The sequence below is a fragment of the Mytilus galloprovincialis genome, chromosome 4, assembly GCF_965363235.1.
Source record: "Mytilus galloprovincialis chromosome 4, xbMytGall1.hap1.1, whole genome shotgun sequence".
Lineage (NCBI taxonomy): Eukaryota > Metazoa > Mollusca > Bivalvia > Mytilida > Mytilidae > Mytilus > Mytilus galloprovincialis.
The window spans coordinates 93390748-93409295 of record NC_134841.1 but is presented as its reverse complement, the minus strand read 5'-3'; the positions used below and the strand labels follow the sequence as shown (position 1 = coordinate 93409295).

At 31.9% G+C, this 18548-nt stretch overlaps 1 protein-coding gene across 3 annotated transcripts in view; it reads right to left on the bottom strand.

Annotated features, from left to right (window-relative positions):
• The window catches only part of LOC143073419 (alpha-1,6-mannosyl-glycoprotein 2-beta-N-acetylglucosaminyltransferase-like), a 40995-nt gene that overhangs the window by 12723 nt on the left and 9724 nt on the right, over window positions 1-18548 (bottom strand). For 2 of the 3 annotated variants that reach the window (XM_076248959.1, XM_076248961.1), the window contains exons 2-4: window positions 9183-10097; window positions 3784-3881; window positions 2879-2978 (exon numbers count right to left, since the gene is read on the bottom strand). In XM_076248959.1, coding sequence (XP_076105074.1) covers window positions 2879-2978; window positions 3784-3881; window positions 9183-9761 — 777 coding nt within the window. In that variant the 5' untranslated portion in view covers window positions 9762-10097. Of the gene's footprint in view, window positions 1-2878; window positions 2979-3783; window positions 3882-9182; window positions 10098-17511; window positions 17611-18548 lie in introns of those variants that run through there. The other variant, XM_076248960.1, reaches the window with a different exon arrangement.

The window sequence follows — 18548 nt, the reverse complement described above, 5'->3', positions numbered from 1 at the left end:
AGAACCAATGATGTTTTGTTTGGCAGTGTATGAACTTACTTTCCAGAACCAATGATGTTTTGTTTGACAGTGTATGAACTATATGAACTTACTTTCCAGAACCAATGATGTTTTGTTTGGCAGTGTATGAACTTACTTTCCAGAACCAATGATGTTTTGTTTTTCCAGAACCAATGATGTTTTGTTTGGCAGTGTATGAACTTACTTTCCAGAACCAATGATGTTTTGTTTGGCAGTGTATGAACTTACTTTCCAGAACCAATGATGTTTTGTTTGACAGTGTATGAACTATATGAACTTACTTTCCAGAACCAATGATGTTTTGTTTGGCAGTGTATGAACTTACTTTCCAGAACCAATGATGTTTTGTTTGGCAGTGTATGAACTGACTTTCCAGAACCAATGATGTTTTGTTTGGCAGTGTATGAACTGACTTTCCAGAACCAATGATGTTTTGTTTGGCAGTGTATGAACTGACTTTCCAGAACCAATGATGTTTTGTTTGGCAGTGTATGAACTGACTTTCCAGAACCAATGATGTTTTGTTTGGCAGTGTATGAACTGACTTTCCAGAACCAATGATGTTTTGTTTGGCAGTGTATGAACTGACTTTCCAGAACCAATGATGTTTTGTTTGGCAGTGTATGAACTGACTTTCCAGAACCAATGATGTTTTGTTTGGCAGTGTATGAACTGACTTTCCAGAACCAATGATGTTTTACTTGGTAGTGTATGAACTGACTTTCCAGAACCAAGGATGTTTTACTTGGTAGTGTATAAACTGACTTTCCAGAATCAAGGATGTTTTGTTTGGCAGAGTATGAACTTACTTTCCAGAACCAATGATGTTTTGTTTGGCAGTGTATGAACTTACTTTCCAGAACCAATGATGTTTTACTTGGTAGTGTATGAACTTACTTTCCAGAATCAAGGATGTTTTATTTGGCAGTGTATGAACTTACTTTCCAGAACCAAGGATGTTTTGTTTGGCAGTGTATGAACTTACTTTCCAGAACCAATGATGTTTTGTTTGGCAGAGTATGAACTTACTTTCCAGAACCAATGATGTTTTGTTTGGCAGTGTATGAACTTACTTTCCAGAACCAATGATGTTTTACTTGGTAGTGTATGAACTTACTTTCCAGAATCAAGGATGTTTTATTTGGCAGTGTATGAACTTACTTTCCAGAACCAATGATGTTTTGTTTGGCAGAGTATGAACTTACTTTCCAGAACCAATGATGTTTTGTTTGGCAGAGTATGAACTGACTTTCCAGAACCAATGATGTTTTGTTTGGCAGTGTATGAACTTACTTTCCAGAACCAATGATGTTTTGTTTGGCAGTGTATGAACTTACTTTCCAGAACCAACAAGTGAAACTGCGAGCTACTGCTCACTGATGATACCCCCGCCGCAAGTGGATAATATTAATAGTGTAAAAATATGCAAGTGTTCGGTAAACAGGAAGTTGTCGAGTGATGAATCTGAAAACGCATCACACGGTATAGCTGACTTATATAAATCCTGAAACCAAATTTCAGAAATCCTTGTATTGTAGTTCCTGAGAAAAATGTGACGAAAATTTTCAACTTGGCTATCATGTGTAAAATCATACAAGTGTTCGGTAAACAGGAAGTTGTCGAGTGATGAATCTGAAAACGCATCACACGGTATAGCTGACTTATATAAATCCTGAAACCAAATTTCAGAAATCCTTGTATTGTAGTTCCTGAGAAAAATGTGACGAAAATTTTCAACTTGGCTATCATGTTTAAAATTATACAAGTGTTCGGTAAACAGGAAGTTGTCGAGTGATGAATCTGAAAATGCATCACACGGTATAGCTGACTTATATAAATCCTGAAACCAAATTTCAGAAATCCTTGTATTGTAGTTCCTGAGAAAAATGTGACGAAAATTTTCAACTTGGCTATCATGTGTAAAATCATACAAGTGTTCGGGAAACAGGAAGTTGTCGAGTGATGAATCTGAAAACGCATCACACGGTATAGCTGACTTATATAAATCCTGAAACCAAATTTCAGAAATCCTTGTATTGTAGTTCCTGAGAAAAATGTGACGAAAATTTTCAACTTGGCTATCATGTGTAAAATCAGACAAGTGTTCGGTAAACAGGAAGTTGTCAAGTGATGAATCTGAAAACGCATCACACGGTATGGCTGACATATATAAATGTTGATACCAAATTACAGAAAGGGTGGATGTGCAGTTCCTGAGAAAAATGTGACGAAAGTTTCATGGGACGGACTGACTGACGGACGGACTGACGGACTGATGGACGGACGGACGGACAGACAGAGGTAAAACAGTATACCCCCCCTTTTTTAAAGCGGGGGTATAATGATGTTTTGTTTGGCAGTGTATGAACTTACTTTCCAGAACCAATGATGTTTTGTTTGGCAGTGTATGAACTTACTTTCCAGAACCAATGATGTTTTGTTTGGCAGTGTATGAACTTACTTTCCAGAACCAATGATGTTTTGTTTGGCAGAGTATGAACTTACTTTCCAGAACCAATGATGTTTTGTTTGGCAGTGTATGAACTTACTTTCCAGAACCAATGATGTTTTGTTTGGCAGTGTATGACCTTACTTTCCAGAACCAATGATGTTTTGTTTGGCAGAGTATGACCTTACTTTCCAGAACCAATGATGTTTTGTTTGGCAGTGTATGAACTTACTTTCCAGAACCAATGATGTTTTGTTTGGCAGTGTATGAACTTACTTTCCAGAACCAATGATGTTTTGTTTGGCAGTGTATGAACTTACTTTCCAGAACCAATGATGTTTTGTTTGGCAGAGTATGAACTTACTTTCCAGAACCAATGATGTTTTGTTTGGCAGAGTATGAACTTACTTTCCAGAACCAATGATGTTTTGTTTGGCAGTATTTGGCTTCTCTATAATGACCATACTTGTCTGGATGGTTTGCATTGTTACATTTTATTTTTAAAGCTCTGAAATAAAAAAAAATAAAAAGCAAATATCATTAAAAAGTTATAACCACAATATAAATAAATGACAAATGATGAATATTTTAACAATATAACTTTATTCACTCTGATTATTCACAATCATGATTTATATTAAGGACAGCTTTATCAAGAAACTACTGTTTTAGTATACATGTTCCACTTATTGTGCCTATTATAGCTGAAATCAATATATCGTTGCCACAATTGTATTCACTTATCATAGCCACAATCATATCCACTTATCAAAGCCACAATCCTATCATCTTTGTCTTGACTATGACAACAATGAATGCAATGTCTAACCAAGCAACAGAACTGGTACCTCTACAATGTCTACTAAGATCTGTATCATTAACATGATTAATGCACCTGCAGAAATGACTCTTATAGTTTATGTGTTTTTCTTAAGCTTTGACTTGTAGCTTTACGTGTACAAGTTTGTAGTTTGTAACTTCTTTTCAATAGTACAAAATGTATTTAACACTGCAGTTGCTAAGAACATTAATAAAACATAATGTATCCAGGGTGTTAAAATCTAAAGTAAATTTTTGTGCAAAACTCTTAAATTTCACAAATTACCTTTTTGATTAGTTACAAACACTTAATATCTACTTATTTTCCTATTATATACAAATTTCAGTGTAAATTATTTGAAAAGTCACACGCCTCCATCGATTATAATGGATTTTGAAGCTACATTTCACTGTCATTAGTCAATGTCAGACTATTCATTTTAAAGTAAAGCTTCATATGCAATAAGTGATAAGTTTTCTAAGTGATATCTTACTGATCTTTTTTTACATTACGTGGACAATCATTGGGGTGTTCACCAGGGAACTCTTTGGGATGAAGTTGAGCTGAGACAGGGAAAAAAATCTGCATTACCTGTAAAAAGACAAAAACTTTTTAAATTACTGTTCACAAACTTAAATATTACAAATTGTAGACATAATCATTGTAATTATACAAGATAGAAAATTACATTGTGGACATGTATGTCCAACACTAAAAGTATTAAGTATCATTTAGCCTTAGAAAACATCTTGATACTCATACTGAATAAAATATAAACCAGGACCCCTACATATATATAGCTTTGGATTACAGACATGTATTAATAAGGACATTTTAAACTAAATCCATATATTTACATCTGATAATAATCAATTATCTTCCACATCAAGTATTAACCATTAAAATGACAGGATTTCAGTACAAAATCTATGATTTTATCAGTAAATATCTGTTAAAGTATAAGCTTTCCTGTTCCTATTACGTATCATGTCATCTGCAGAAAAAAATCTTTTAATGATGCCATTATAATTTTAAAAGGCTTGAATAAATTTACAATTTTTTTTCAAATCCAGGGGCCAAATGTTTCAAACTTCAGTACAAATACACTTCACATAGACAAAATTATAAAAAAACTTTATTATAATCTGCAAAACAATTGATACAAATCTGCTGTTTCTGCAGTCAAGACAGCCATGACAGTAATGCAGAAAAAAAATCAAGTAATTTTTCTATTAAAGTGACCACAGCATTATATTATCTTTCCTTCAATACTAGATTACTTTCCAGGAATATCTAAACATAATGAATATTCATCATTAATTTATTATTCTGTACTTCATATTCTATTGATTATATATATGCATAGAATACTTGCCACTGGTCATTATACAACCAACAAGTAGTATAATTACTATAAATATCTTAAATTTAAACAGGATGCTGGCTTACATATATATGCATGAGAAGTTGAAGACATCTTTTTGAAATATATAAGGTCCCTATAGGGGTTTACAATCCAGTGATGAATTCAGGGGAGGGGAATAGAGGGTGACTGTACTCCCAACCACACCTGCCTTTTTGATAGAAAAAAATATAATATTAAAAAGAATAAAAAGAGATAGTACCTAAACCAAGATGAAATATCTGAACAACTGTGTGAAGTTAATTCAGAACAACAACAAAATTTGTAATTTATATTGCTCATATATCAATATAACCCAAACTTTAACTTAAAACATTATCAAATATCAATATACCAATATGGTACATTTGTACTTTAATTTAACACAGTTGTCATCGATCATTTGAAATAATCCATTTGGATGTAAATTACACTGTCAAAATGACCAGATGACTGTAATAATTATTATTCAAAACAGATAAATAGTATTTTTTTCATTTTTTTGATTTTTTATTAATTATCATTTGCAATGCAATTGTTCCAATTCAGGAGATAAACCCCCTGAACAATATATATACAATGTTACTTCGTTGTACAATGTTGTAGGAAATATGGTACTATTTATTCTGCCATAGGCGACAATATTAACATTTTCTAAATTTACCACTTTTTAAGATAAAAACCTGGATAAAACAGTTATATGTTGTGTTGGTATACTTATTTATTGTGTTTTAAAAATTAAAGCCAAATAGTATCATGACCAACTTCCAATGGAGCTTGTTTATGTTATCCATGCCCACTGTCATTTTGCACCAAATTTATGAAATTTTGCAAGTCTTTTTGAATAATTCTTTAGAAAATATTTCAATAGGTTTCAAAATTTATATTGTAAATATACACCCTGCAGTTATTCATAGATAAATAAAAAATGTATTGTACCCTTACATCCAATCACAGCACTCCTAATTTGACTTCCTCCACCTGTCTTGGGTACACAAAAGGCCAACCTAATGCTGGGAAAATTAAATACTATTATGACTACCGTTTTCCCTGTAATCATGGTAATATAAAGCTCTCAAGATCTGATCCCAATAAATTAAAGAACAAGGTTCCTTATCATGTATCCAACTTAACATGAGCACTGTAACCATGGAAACTACAATGTGTAGTTGGTCAACAATAATAACACTTAAATTAAGAATTTTAAAATAGTCACTTGTAACGAAAGTCAGGGTTGAATTTACTAAGGATGTTTGAAGGAGGTTTGAAGGAGAGTCCAGGGACTTGTCATTGTCCATGCAACATCAACAGTCAAGAGGAAATTTTATAATTTCAGTATACATGACAAAATTGAGCCAGAAAATGACATTAAATTTAGATAATTTATAACCATGATAATGATGATATCTCATACAACACTGGTGCATCTTTGGACGCATCCATTTTTAGAATAATTAGTCCAGACATACAGATTTTCATGAATCAAGACCAGTTTTGCCTAAGAGAAAACCCCTGGACTCAATGACATACCTTTAGTGAGAGCCCCAGGATTCATGGACTCCCCTTGGTAATAATAAGTCCAGGACACATGATATAGGCTTAGTGAGAACCCCATAACTTACCTTAGTAATGATGAGTCCACGAATCATGATCTGGCCTTATTACCCTGATATATACATGTACAAGATGTGCAAAAACATGTCTTTAGTTGAAGACTTAAGCTGATCCAAACTTGCTCAAGATGTATTTAGCTTGCAATTGGTGTTTTTGTGTGCAGGCTCTGTTTTCTCAGTTTGAAGTACACTTTATCTCTGTTTACTTATAAAACCTCTATTAGCTATTGAAGCAGGGCAGAAAGTGATTATAAGGCTGTACTTAGGTCAAGTTTAAGTCAATTGAAACATAAAATCATATAAAATTCAACTTATTTTTTCTTATTAAATTTGTACTATTATATCATGTGTATACCCAGTGTATACATGTATGATAAATATATTCATGTAATATTTATGTGTAATGAAAAATTTTAAATCTTGTATATATATGGTAATTATGCTTGTAGTTTAACATGTTTAATATATATCAAACATATTAAATTACAAGTTTTTGTTATATCATCAGTTGCAATGAATTACACGTACATGCATTGATTTCACAGTGAAATTAAAACCGATAATTTCACATGTGAAATAAATCTGGTAAATTTACATTTTCTACTTTAGTTTCATAAAAAAGACATTTTATCAATGTGATAAAAAGAATAACTAATCACAGAATTCAAATAGCAAAAAACATTCAACAAGAATATGTCCATCGTACAAAAATGTAGTACATACATGTATATACAGATGCCCATCTGCACTATAATTTTCAATGTCCAGTGGACCATGATATTTGGGTCAAAACTCTATTATATATTATATTATAGGGAACATGCGTGCTAAGTTTCAAGTTGATTGGACTTCAACTTCATCAAAAACTACCTTGACCAAAACTTTAACCTGGAGCGGAACAGACAGACAGACAAACGGACTAACAATCAAATAAACAGATGCAAAGACTGAAAACATAATGCCCCTAAGTCACTTAGTCTCTTAATCTTTTTAAATAATCACACATTATAACTTGAGTTAAATATGAGGTTAACCATTTAATAAATTTGAATAGTTGTGGACTTGTGGTCGTTGATCAAGGCAGATTATCTTTCCTGTATATTTTAGGTGTATATATTCATGATCAGTTTACAAATTATTTTTCTTTTCTATTTCTTTAAATGTGCATGAAATACTCATCATACATTAATGTATTATGTTTTAGTTAAAAGTAGGTTCAAATAAACAAAATATGTTTACTACCTCTTGAAAATAAAAATAAACATACATGTAGTTTGAGTTGTCAGGAAAATTTTAAATATGACTTAATGTTCATGGTCATAACATATGTACAGGTTGATATAAAAAAAATGATAAAATATTTTAAATGACATTAATATTGTTAGAGCATTGTGTAACAGAGGCCTGAAGCTACAAACACTAGTAATTATAATATATGTGTAAATTAAATTATATGCAAGAACTAAAACATTTCTAGTCAGAAAAAAACATATGCTCTTTCATACCCGACTATGTGAGTGACTGTGAGTATGAGCTTTGCTCATTTTTGAAGACTGAACCGTGACTTTTAAGACTGTAAACCAACTTATTTTCGCTGATACTTTATTTCGCTTTAAGCGCTTTCGATTCCAATTCACAGTGATTTGATTTCTTGATTTTCAATTTTACTTGATGTAGTTAAATGAGGAAAGATCTAAATCATATTTAGACTACATGTATTTATATATTCGCTATATTTTTCTACTGGCAAAAGTCGCAAAAATAAATTGCTTGCGAAAATTGGTTGGTTTACAGTAGTTGTTAATTTCTGTTATTTGGTCTTTGTAAGGAGTTGTATCATCGGCAATCATACCACATCTTCTTTCTTATTAATTTTGTTATATACAAACATTACAAATAATCCACCAAGTCTCAAAGTGCACTGTTTGCAATTAAAAGTGAATAAAAATAAGATATGAGATCATTAAAATATTATAAATTCAAGTAACCAAATATATATTCCTTGTATTATGCCATTTTTGATAATCAATAATATTATAAATTATAATATTCATTTTTCACTTTCATCAGAAGTCTCTCAATCTGAAAATTTCCAACAAAAGACAAACTGTTTTTGAAAGAAGGTTTAAATATATGGCACAGTTCTGTTAATTCACAATCAATAATTTCACACATCTTTGGGAAGTTTTGTTTAAAATGGTGTGAAAACTTCTACTTTATATTGCAGGATCCCAGGATAATAAAGATTTATTACTGCTGACATTTAATGAAGTTAGTGCCTTTAAAATCAAATTTCTTTGGCATTAATCCTCTTTACAGCTATGCCCTTTTTAAAGCTTAAGTCAGTAAAACTATCTCCGACTGTCACATCAATGTGTAGTGGCATCAATATCTTTTAATTGGATTTTTTATTTCAGTATGTTCAGTAAAGTGATGAGTGAACTCTGCCAAAAGACAATCATACATGCAAAGACAAATGCATTTTAAAAGTTCAGTTACAGTAAAATGTGTCATACATGTATCATTTCATGAATTTAAATGGTTACCGCCAGTAATTAAAGGCAATTTTTTTTAATTGAAAGACAACACCTGTCTTGAGGGAAATCAACTCAAAATATTCTTTTAAAACATTACGATTTACTCCACCTTTTCTTATATATATATTTTTGCATTTCATTTTTAATTGCTAAGAACTATGCTAACATTATAAAACACAAAGTTCAATAAGCTTATCGCCTAGCCAAAACAGTATGGATTTCTATGCATCATCATTTACTTATTTATATTTCACAATCCCTTTATAATAATGGATAACACAGGGTAACGAATACTTACTGGATAAAAGTCAATGAATAACAAAGGTTGACCAATACTTACTGGACAAAAGTCAATTGTTTCTACAATGGAATTCAGCTGCTCGGAAAACACATCATGACTGAAGATAAGTAACGTCTTCTCAATTCCTTTCACTTTCCGTAAAGAGTCTAATAAAATTTTTAAATAGTTTGCTCTATCATGTACTTGTACAACTATCACAACACTTTCTGGCCCTAAGCTCAGACCATATTTTTGAAGATTGTGGACATATTGGTCCGCGTTTCGACGGTCAATTTCTAATTTTATTTGAGTTAAGTTGTGTTCTGGTATATTGTGTCGTGAAACAAATGTTTGATTGTACTGATTTGGCAGTATTAATACTTCTACTTTAGAACTGTTCTCAGGACCATCTAAATCCTGCAGCTGAGATCGGTCTGTTTGGACATGAGCCTTTAAATTGTTACTGTGACGCAACTTATACAATAAAGTTCGATCATATGCATCGGAATTGTTAGGTTCAAAGTTCATCAACACGTGAAGATTTAGAAAGACAAACAGTATTAAAACTATCATAAACAGAGATCTTATAAGTCTCACAGGACGAAATCTCATGTCTAAAGGTGATGTTAATGTTGGCATTACGTCAAAGATTTGATATGTGTATAAACAAAATATCACAGCGCCCTCTATACTGATGTCTATAACTACAAACTTATATCTCCACACATATACCTCCAAACAGATTTCTCAACACAGATATCTCTATATCACAGATTTATTTAATATTTCAACATCTCCTGATGTTAAGGAAAATGATCACAGTTAATTTTATGGGACTGTCTTTGATACATTACGCCATCATAATGTCTTGAAAGTTACAGATTAAAACTGTCATTTTATCAACAAGTGATATATATCCTACATGATACTAAAGCTGCTGACATCTCTTTCTTAACTTTCATGGCCAATAATTATCTGTAATAGAACAAAATCAATTATTTACACATACATATATAGGTACATTTTATATCAATTTCACACTGTATCAAATGGCATGTAATTCACTAAGAATATGATATACTAGTAAGCAATAATGTCTATAAACTATTAGGAATATCAATTGTTCATTAATAATTTATCTCTTATATATATACACACAAAAAAGTATAAGTATTTTTACAGTAAATAACTCTAAAATACATGTACATGTACTGTATATACATATGTTTTAAAAATATTCTGCAATTAAACTAGAGGCTCTAAAGAGCCTGTGACACTCACCTTGGTCTATGCGCATATTTTTAAACAAAGGACACAAATGGATTCATGACAAAATTGTATTTTGGTGATGGTGATGTGTTTGAAGTTCTTACTTTACTGAACGTTCTTGCTTCTTACAATTATATCTATAATGAACTTTGCCCATTAGTAACAGAGAAAAGTATTTGGTAAAAATTTACATAAATTTACCAAATTAATGAAAATTGTTAAAAATTGACTATAAAGGGCAATAACTCCTTAAGGGGTCAATTGACCATTTAGGTCATGTTGACTTACTTGTTGATCTTACTTTGCTGAACATTATCGCTGTTTACAGTTTATCGCTATCTATAATAGTATTCAAGATAAAAACCAAAAACGGCAAAATTTCTTTAAAAATTACCAATTGGAGGGCAGCAACGCAACAACCGGTTGTCCAATTCATTTGAATATTTCAGGGCAGATATATATTGACTTGATCAACAATTTAACTCCTTGTCAGATTTGCTCTAAATGATTTGGTTTCAGAGTTATAAGCCAAAATCTACATTTATCCCTGTTCTATTTTTAGCCGTGGTGGCCATCTTGGTTGGATGGCCAGGTCATCGGACACATTTTTCAAACAAAATACCCCAAAGATGATTGTGGCCAAGTTTGAATTAATTTGGCCAAGTAGTTTCAGAGGAGAAGATTTACGAAAAATGGATAAAAATTTACTATAAAGGGCAATAACTCCTAAAGGGTCAACTGACCATTTCGGTCATGTTGACTTATTTGTAAATCTTACTTTGATGAACATTATTGCTGTTTGCAGTTTATCTCTATCTATAATAATATTCAAGATAATAACCAAAAACAGCAAAATTTCCTCAAAATTACCAATTCAGGGGCAGCAACCCAACAACGGGTTGACCGATTCATCTGAAAATTTCAGGGCAGATAGATCTTGACCTGATAAACATTTTACCCCCCCCCCCCCCCCCCCCCCCCCCATGTAAGATTTCTTCTAAATGTTTTGGTTTTTAAGTTATAAGCCAAAAACTGCATTTTACCACTATGTTCTATTTTTAGCAGTGGCGGTCATCTTGGTTGGTTGACCGGGTCACGCCACACATTTTTTAAACTAGATACCCCAAAGATGATTGTGGCCAAGTTTGGATTAATTTGGCCTATTAGTTTCAGAGGAGAAGATTTTTGTAAAAGATTACTTAGATTTATGAAAAATGGTTAAAAATTGACTATAAAGGGCAATAACTCCTAAAGGGGTCAACTGACCATTTCGGTCATGTTGACTTATTTGTAAATCTAACTTTGCTGAACATTATTGCTGTTTGCAGTTTATCTCTATCTATAATAATATTCAAGATAATAACCAAAAACAGCAAAATTTCCTCAAAATTACCAATTCAGGGGCAGCAACCCAACAATGGGTTGACCGATTCATCTGAAAATTTCAGGGCAGATAGATCTTGACCTGATAAACATTTTTACCCCCATGTTAGATTTCCTCTAAATGCTTTGGTTTTTGGTTATAAGCCAAAAACTGCATTTTACCCCTATGTTCTATTTTTAGCTGTGGTGGCCATTTTGGTTGGTTGACCGGGTCACGCCACACATTTTTCAAACTAGATACCCCAATGATGATTGTGGTCAAGTTTGGTTCAATTTGGCCTAGTAGTTTCAGAGGAGAAGATTTTTGTAAAAGCTAACCACGACGGCCGACGCCGACGCCGGACGCCAAGTGATGAGAAAAGCTCACTTGGCCCTTTGGGCCAGGTGAGCTAAAAACTGTAAAAGGCAATATTGCAACTTGAACTGAATCATATAGATAATAGACTTATTTTTAGCAAAAAGCTCAGAGTTTATGTTTATACCATATGCTGAATTCAAATGAAGATTTTTATGTCTACAGATACTGCCCTCGGACATGGTATATTACAGTTTTTATGTGCATTACCAACACTGAATCAAGAACACTTGTTTTATAAATTATAAAAGACATAATTTAATTTACATGAGTCATTTTAATATATGGATTTGGAAAATTAACCAAGTCTTCAAAACGATATTTTTTTTGTACTGTATGTGTACATTATGTCATGTACATGTATGTATAGTGGACAAACATATACCTAGAATTATCAGTATTTAAAAAGAGGCATATGGAATCACATTTTTGGACTTTCAGGATTTTTTGCATAGAATTTTCAGAATCTTTTAATTTGCAGATATATAAAGATTTAAGCACATGATTACATGTATGTAGTCCTTCCAATTAAAGTTTTAAAACTTTACAATCTGTATATATAGGTAGTATGAATAAAACTGAGACCAATACTCTTAAAAGATTATTAGTACATGTATATATCACTGTATGTTACATCAAGCTCAGTGTTCTCCCCAGAAATTTTGGATAGCATCACATTTTGCGTAAAAAAAATTAACTATTTTTTTTAATGTCATTTGTCGCGTTGCGTTGATGCTCTATTTCCTTTATATGTTTTAGTTTATATTGTTCAATTCATAACTGAGAATACAATTAAACTATAACAACAAAAACATTTGTTTCAGTTTATGTTTTCTTTATTCATTTATAGTTACAGAATTATTTTTTTCCTCTTGTGCCAAATAAAAATAAATATGTGCTTTCAGTTACCCAACACATAAGTCAAATGAATGAATGGTTCATTATAGTGCAACCTGTATAGATACAAAACTAAATATCTATTACACAAAATTAACTATTTTTTATATTATATTAAGTTAAGATAAAGTAGCAAAAAAAATATCAATTTAAAAACTTTTTTTTATCATGTTTATGAAATTCATTGTTTCGTGGCACTCAATGAATTAGTCCCTGTTGTTTCTTATCTTTACATCAAAATGATATGTATTTTTAACAAAGTTGTCTAACAAATAGTCTATTAATGCGTAGTTTTCTCTATTGGTATATTTTTTCTGTCTACTGTCCGTCTGTTGTCATTATCGTGAAAATGCGGATTTTTGTCATATCTGGTCCGGTTCCGATCCGTAGTTTACACAAAAATGTGCAATGGCGGCCGTAGAAAAATTTACGAAAATGAGTCCGAGAATAAATATTGTTTGACAAGAGATTGTGAATGAATAAGACGCTTTTAATGCATTAAATGCATTAAACATAAACTTAAGCCAATTATGATCACTTTTTAAAGAAGTATAAAACTTATTTTAGCTCAAAACCAAAATTCTCGCTCTCGTATAATTTACCGGAAGAGAAAGAAAGTATTTTTTGGAGAGTTGCACAAATAAACAACCTTTTAAAAAAAATCGTTTTAATCTTTGAAATTTCGTAATACAAAACATAGATTTCGAATTGTTTTTGTGATTGCATTTTTCCATGTCGAAATTGGTGATTGCAGACACGTGGTATTAGTCATGTCACGAGTGTCAGCTTGGGATATTCGCATCCAAACAGTTATCACCCTGAGGGCAATTAACACCTGGCTATTTAATCTCTTAATTGCCTTTAGTGTCCGACTTAAAGGGATTACAATTAAAGGTGATATAATTTTTATGATCATAATCGATGAGGGGGGGCAAGGGGTTTAACTGTTATGCTGTTATGGGGCATTTTAATTCTTTGTTATCTGTTATTCTGAAAATATATTTACTGTTAGCTGTTATTGTCTTATTCTTTGTTAGCTGTTATAGGACTATTATCTATTTTGTTATCTGTTATTGTGAGAATCTATTTGCTGTTAACTGTTATTGAAAATTGGAATGTTAGCATTTTGACAGCCAATCTTCCGTAGAAATTGAAGATAATTGAAAATTGTGATTTGAATGGATAATAGTCTCATTGGCACGCTTACCACATCTTTTACAATGCATATCTATTGGGGTCTTTCTACTGGTAATATCGGGTGACCCTGTATTTGCAGAAGAATTTCAGTAACATACATCACATGAATATATTAAAATCAATTGGTCCCAGGACCAGTCCAGTATATATTATTATTATCCTTTGTAATAAGTTCCGTTGTCTGTGAACATGTAGCATTTTGTACAAATTATAATTCACTTATTACTTGTACACTATGATAACTTATAGTATGGATTTTGTTATAAAAAAGCATTGGTACACCCTATAGATTTTTTTTTATTCAATGATCACACAGTAATCTTTATGCTGTACTATTACACCACTGTCCCTGATCAGGGGAGGATAAGACACCAACTAGCATGCTTAAGTTGACGCAGTTACATTCTGTATGTGCCTATTTCCAAGTCAGGAGCCTGGATTCAGTGGTTGTAGTTTGTTACTGTGTTACTAAGTTTCTCGTTCACTATTTTGTGGATAAATTAGACAGTTAGTTTTCTCCTTTGAATTGTTTTACATTACTAAGTGGTATGAGTTTGAATTATGTCTTTGGGAATTGTACATCTTTTTCTTTTAGCATTTATATTATAAGTGTTACTCCCTCTTTTTTCGATTACATGAAAGAGAACCCTGACCACCATATTTTTAAAAGCTTTTTAATTGCTTCACATGGCGAAAATTGAAGCTCAGAAACCATTGATGCAAATAAAGATGTCACCGGTCTTCAATTTAATTTTTCGACAAATACCCTTTTAAAAATCCTACAGCTTCTCCAATGCTGTACCCAAATTTTCCATATTCTATAATTTCACATAAGATGCATGATTGGTGTTTCACTTGGTGTCATCAAAATTTCACTAGGTCCAATTTCTATTATACTATCAGAATTGTCACTAGGTCCAATTTCTATTATACTATCAGAATTGTCACTTGAGTCAATTTCTATTATCAGAATAACCATAACTGGCATGCGTGTATCAGTTACATGTCCTGTCTCCACTGATCTGGATATTTTTGTATTTTATAAGTAAGTTTTATCATGAGGTCATTAAGTACAAAAAATAGATTGTGCATCAATTTTTTTTTATTACTTGTAAAGTATATATATTGCTTTTCAGAAATAAAAAATTTAAAAATCAAATTAAATAAAAAAACATAAATCATTAAAAATTGATCCCTTAAATGCCCTAGATTAAAACTATCCGTATATCAAAAACAGAAGCTAGTAATTTCGTTCGGAAAAATTCAACATCCATACTATAACTTATTGTACAAGTTACGGGAAAAAATCAACCAAGGCAGAACTGCCTCAACGACCGAAACGTCTTGTTTACACAAATTACAATTTTCTAGGTCCATTCCGCAAGTTATATACTAAGATCTACGAGTCATCTACTGGGTTGGTCCTGGACAGATTTATTTTCATATTTCATTTACTGTTATCTGTTATTGTCCCTTTTCAATTCCTTGTTATCTGTTTTTCATCAAATCAATTCACTGTTTTGCTGTTATGGGGACCCCCCTTGCCCCCCCTCATCGATAATAGATGAAAGTTCAAAGTTGAGGACAAGCAAAATAGCATCTTCAAAATAATTATAGCGTCGCGGGAATAATTATAGCGTCGCGGGAATTATTATAGCATCACGGTGAAAAAATATAGCGTCGCGGTACCGCGACGCTAAAACGGCCTGGGGAGAACACTGCTGAAGCTACATGAACATTTGGTGAGGTACGTATTGAACAATAACATTGATCTGAATTTAAAACCTTAACCTCACAGCAACATTCATTTCTGAACATTTTTGAAACAGACAACAATGCCTAAAGTAAGTTTATTGCAGAAATGATCAAAATAATTAGAAATAAATAAGGAACAAACAGACAGACAGACGGAGATGAACAAAGGTAAAGCTTATTGTACCCTCCGCTATTGGGCAGGGGGGTGCTTTAAAGATAATTACACATTATGTAAGAATCCTGGGTTTTGATTGGTTGATAGCCAGTGTATTTTTCACCAATTTACTGTTATCAAATGAATATCGTTCATTTTTAACGCTGCCGGGGTATATGCAAAAAGAATATGCCTTTTTTACCCTCCCTGCCATGGTATTTGCCAAAAAATACACTATCTGACTGGAAACTTGTAACGTCACAATCAACAAAGCCTTTTTGAACGTAAACATTCGGTGTAATTAAACAAATATAGCATGCATGTCCTTGAGGGATATTTGCAAAAAATACCAGTCTTGCATGAGAATGAATTTCCCTTGCCTTACAGCTCGCGAAATTTAACATTCTCTCGACTGGTATTTTTCGCAAATACCCCTCCTTAACATGATATATCTGTTCACCATACCAATGACGGTAACATGATTGGGTAAAGAGATTGTTGTATTTTCAATGAAGGCCACATAGTACACCAAAATCTAACACCTCCAGATATGAAACTGTTAAAATCATCAATTCTAAAGCTAAGGTCATGCAGACCTGCCAGAAAGTGTGCTTACATTTTGTACTACATGTATTCCTTGATATGCAGATGCAGAACTACAGTATACATAATATCATTAGGAAGCTTACCAAGCCTTTATGTGCATCTACATGTATTACAATCATTATAATTTGGATTTGACATAACTGCACCATACATATATATATATATATAATAAGAAACTTTAAACAAAAATAGTTTATTTTGTTATGTAGTGTCACAGTCTATAAATATAATGTGTAAAGGCAATAAAATCCAATAAAAATTTGAATTGAATTAAATAATTCTAGCATAAAGTAATAATGACCTCCCATGTTTGTTTGAGGTATGTGGTGTCATGTTGAAACAGAAATAATAAGTGTCTCACATTTTAAACACAAGATCAAATGTGTAAATCTGCTAAATATGATGGCATGGCCATGCAGGTACATATACATGTATTCTCATGTGCAACTCAAATTTTGATATTTTTGGAAGATTTAATTTTCTGTTAGATTTGAAATAATTCCAGTACCAAATGAAATATGATTTTCTTAAAAATATTTGTCGAACCTACCCGCTATTGAATTTCCCCCTCTTGTTTGGAGCAAGACTCTTCTGATTTTAAAGAAGAGTCTTGCGCCAAACAACACAATGTAGGATTAATAACCTACAACTGTCAAATTCAAGGGAATATTTTTTTCTACTTATTTTCGTATACAACCGGATGTGACTAACTATAATTTGGTGGTATTACACCTTAATAGGTATAATAAAATTTAAAAAACAATATGACCTACCCATGGTACAACACTTTAAAATTTCTCTTATTTTGATATGAGCGTCACTGATGAGTCTTATGTAGACGAAACGCGCATCTGGCATACTAAATTATAATCCTGGTACCTTTGATATTTACTATTTCCATCAGATTTTATGAATATACAATGTATATACAAAATGCAATTTTAATCCTGACAATTTGAACACTTAACCTCCAGCAAAAAAACACCCACTACTGTAAATAATGTCATTTATTCCTTATAGAACAATTGCTATTATGTATTTTATAAGGTGTCAATCATAATAAGCTAGTAATTCACAGGTAACAGGTCATTACAATGTAACTCTTTGTCATTTTACTACAGATTTATAATGTAGGTCTATTAAATTCTCATAACTTTCACTAGGAGCAAGTCTTCTTGTTTATTTATATATATCCAAGTAGCATACAGATGTATGTACATTCATTATTATTATTATATCAATCCAATTCTTACAGTCCATCATTTCACCAGAGTCACTAAGGGCATATCCAACAGTTTATTTTTGACGGTGAGAATTTTTTCCCATGAACAATGTGGAAGATATTTCATTCTTTAATTGACAGAGAATCAAATTTTGCCAAAAAAAAAAATTAGTCGTCGATTTCGTTTTTTCAAAAAATACTGCTGAAAATTGAACATTTTTGCAATTTTGGAGTAAAAAACGTTTTTTATTTTAAAAATTTAAATATGATTTTTAATCAACATATACTTATAAAATGGGGCTTAAATTAAAGCAAAATAATTCAAGATGGTTAGAAAAATCTAACTTTACCATTTAGAGTATAATTCTTACTCAAATAAAGCCAAAAGGCGTTATGATGGACCCAAACAACGGCAAGAAATGAACATTTGAAATGCACATTTTTAATTTATTAAAATATTTCTAACAGTGGAACGTCATAACGTCATAACATTTTGAAAAATATTTGACACCGTACTCATTTTTAAGAAAAATCCAGAAATATGATATTGTTTACTATAATCCCTTCCATAAGCCTCACAAATTGCGC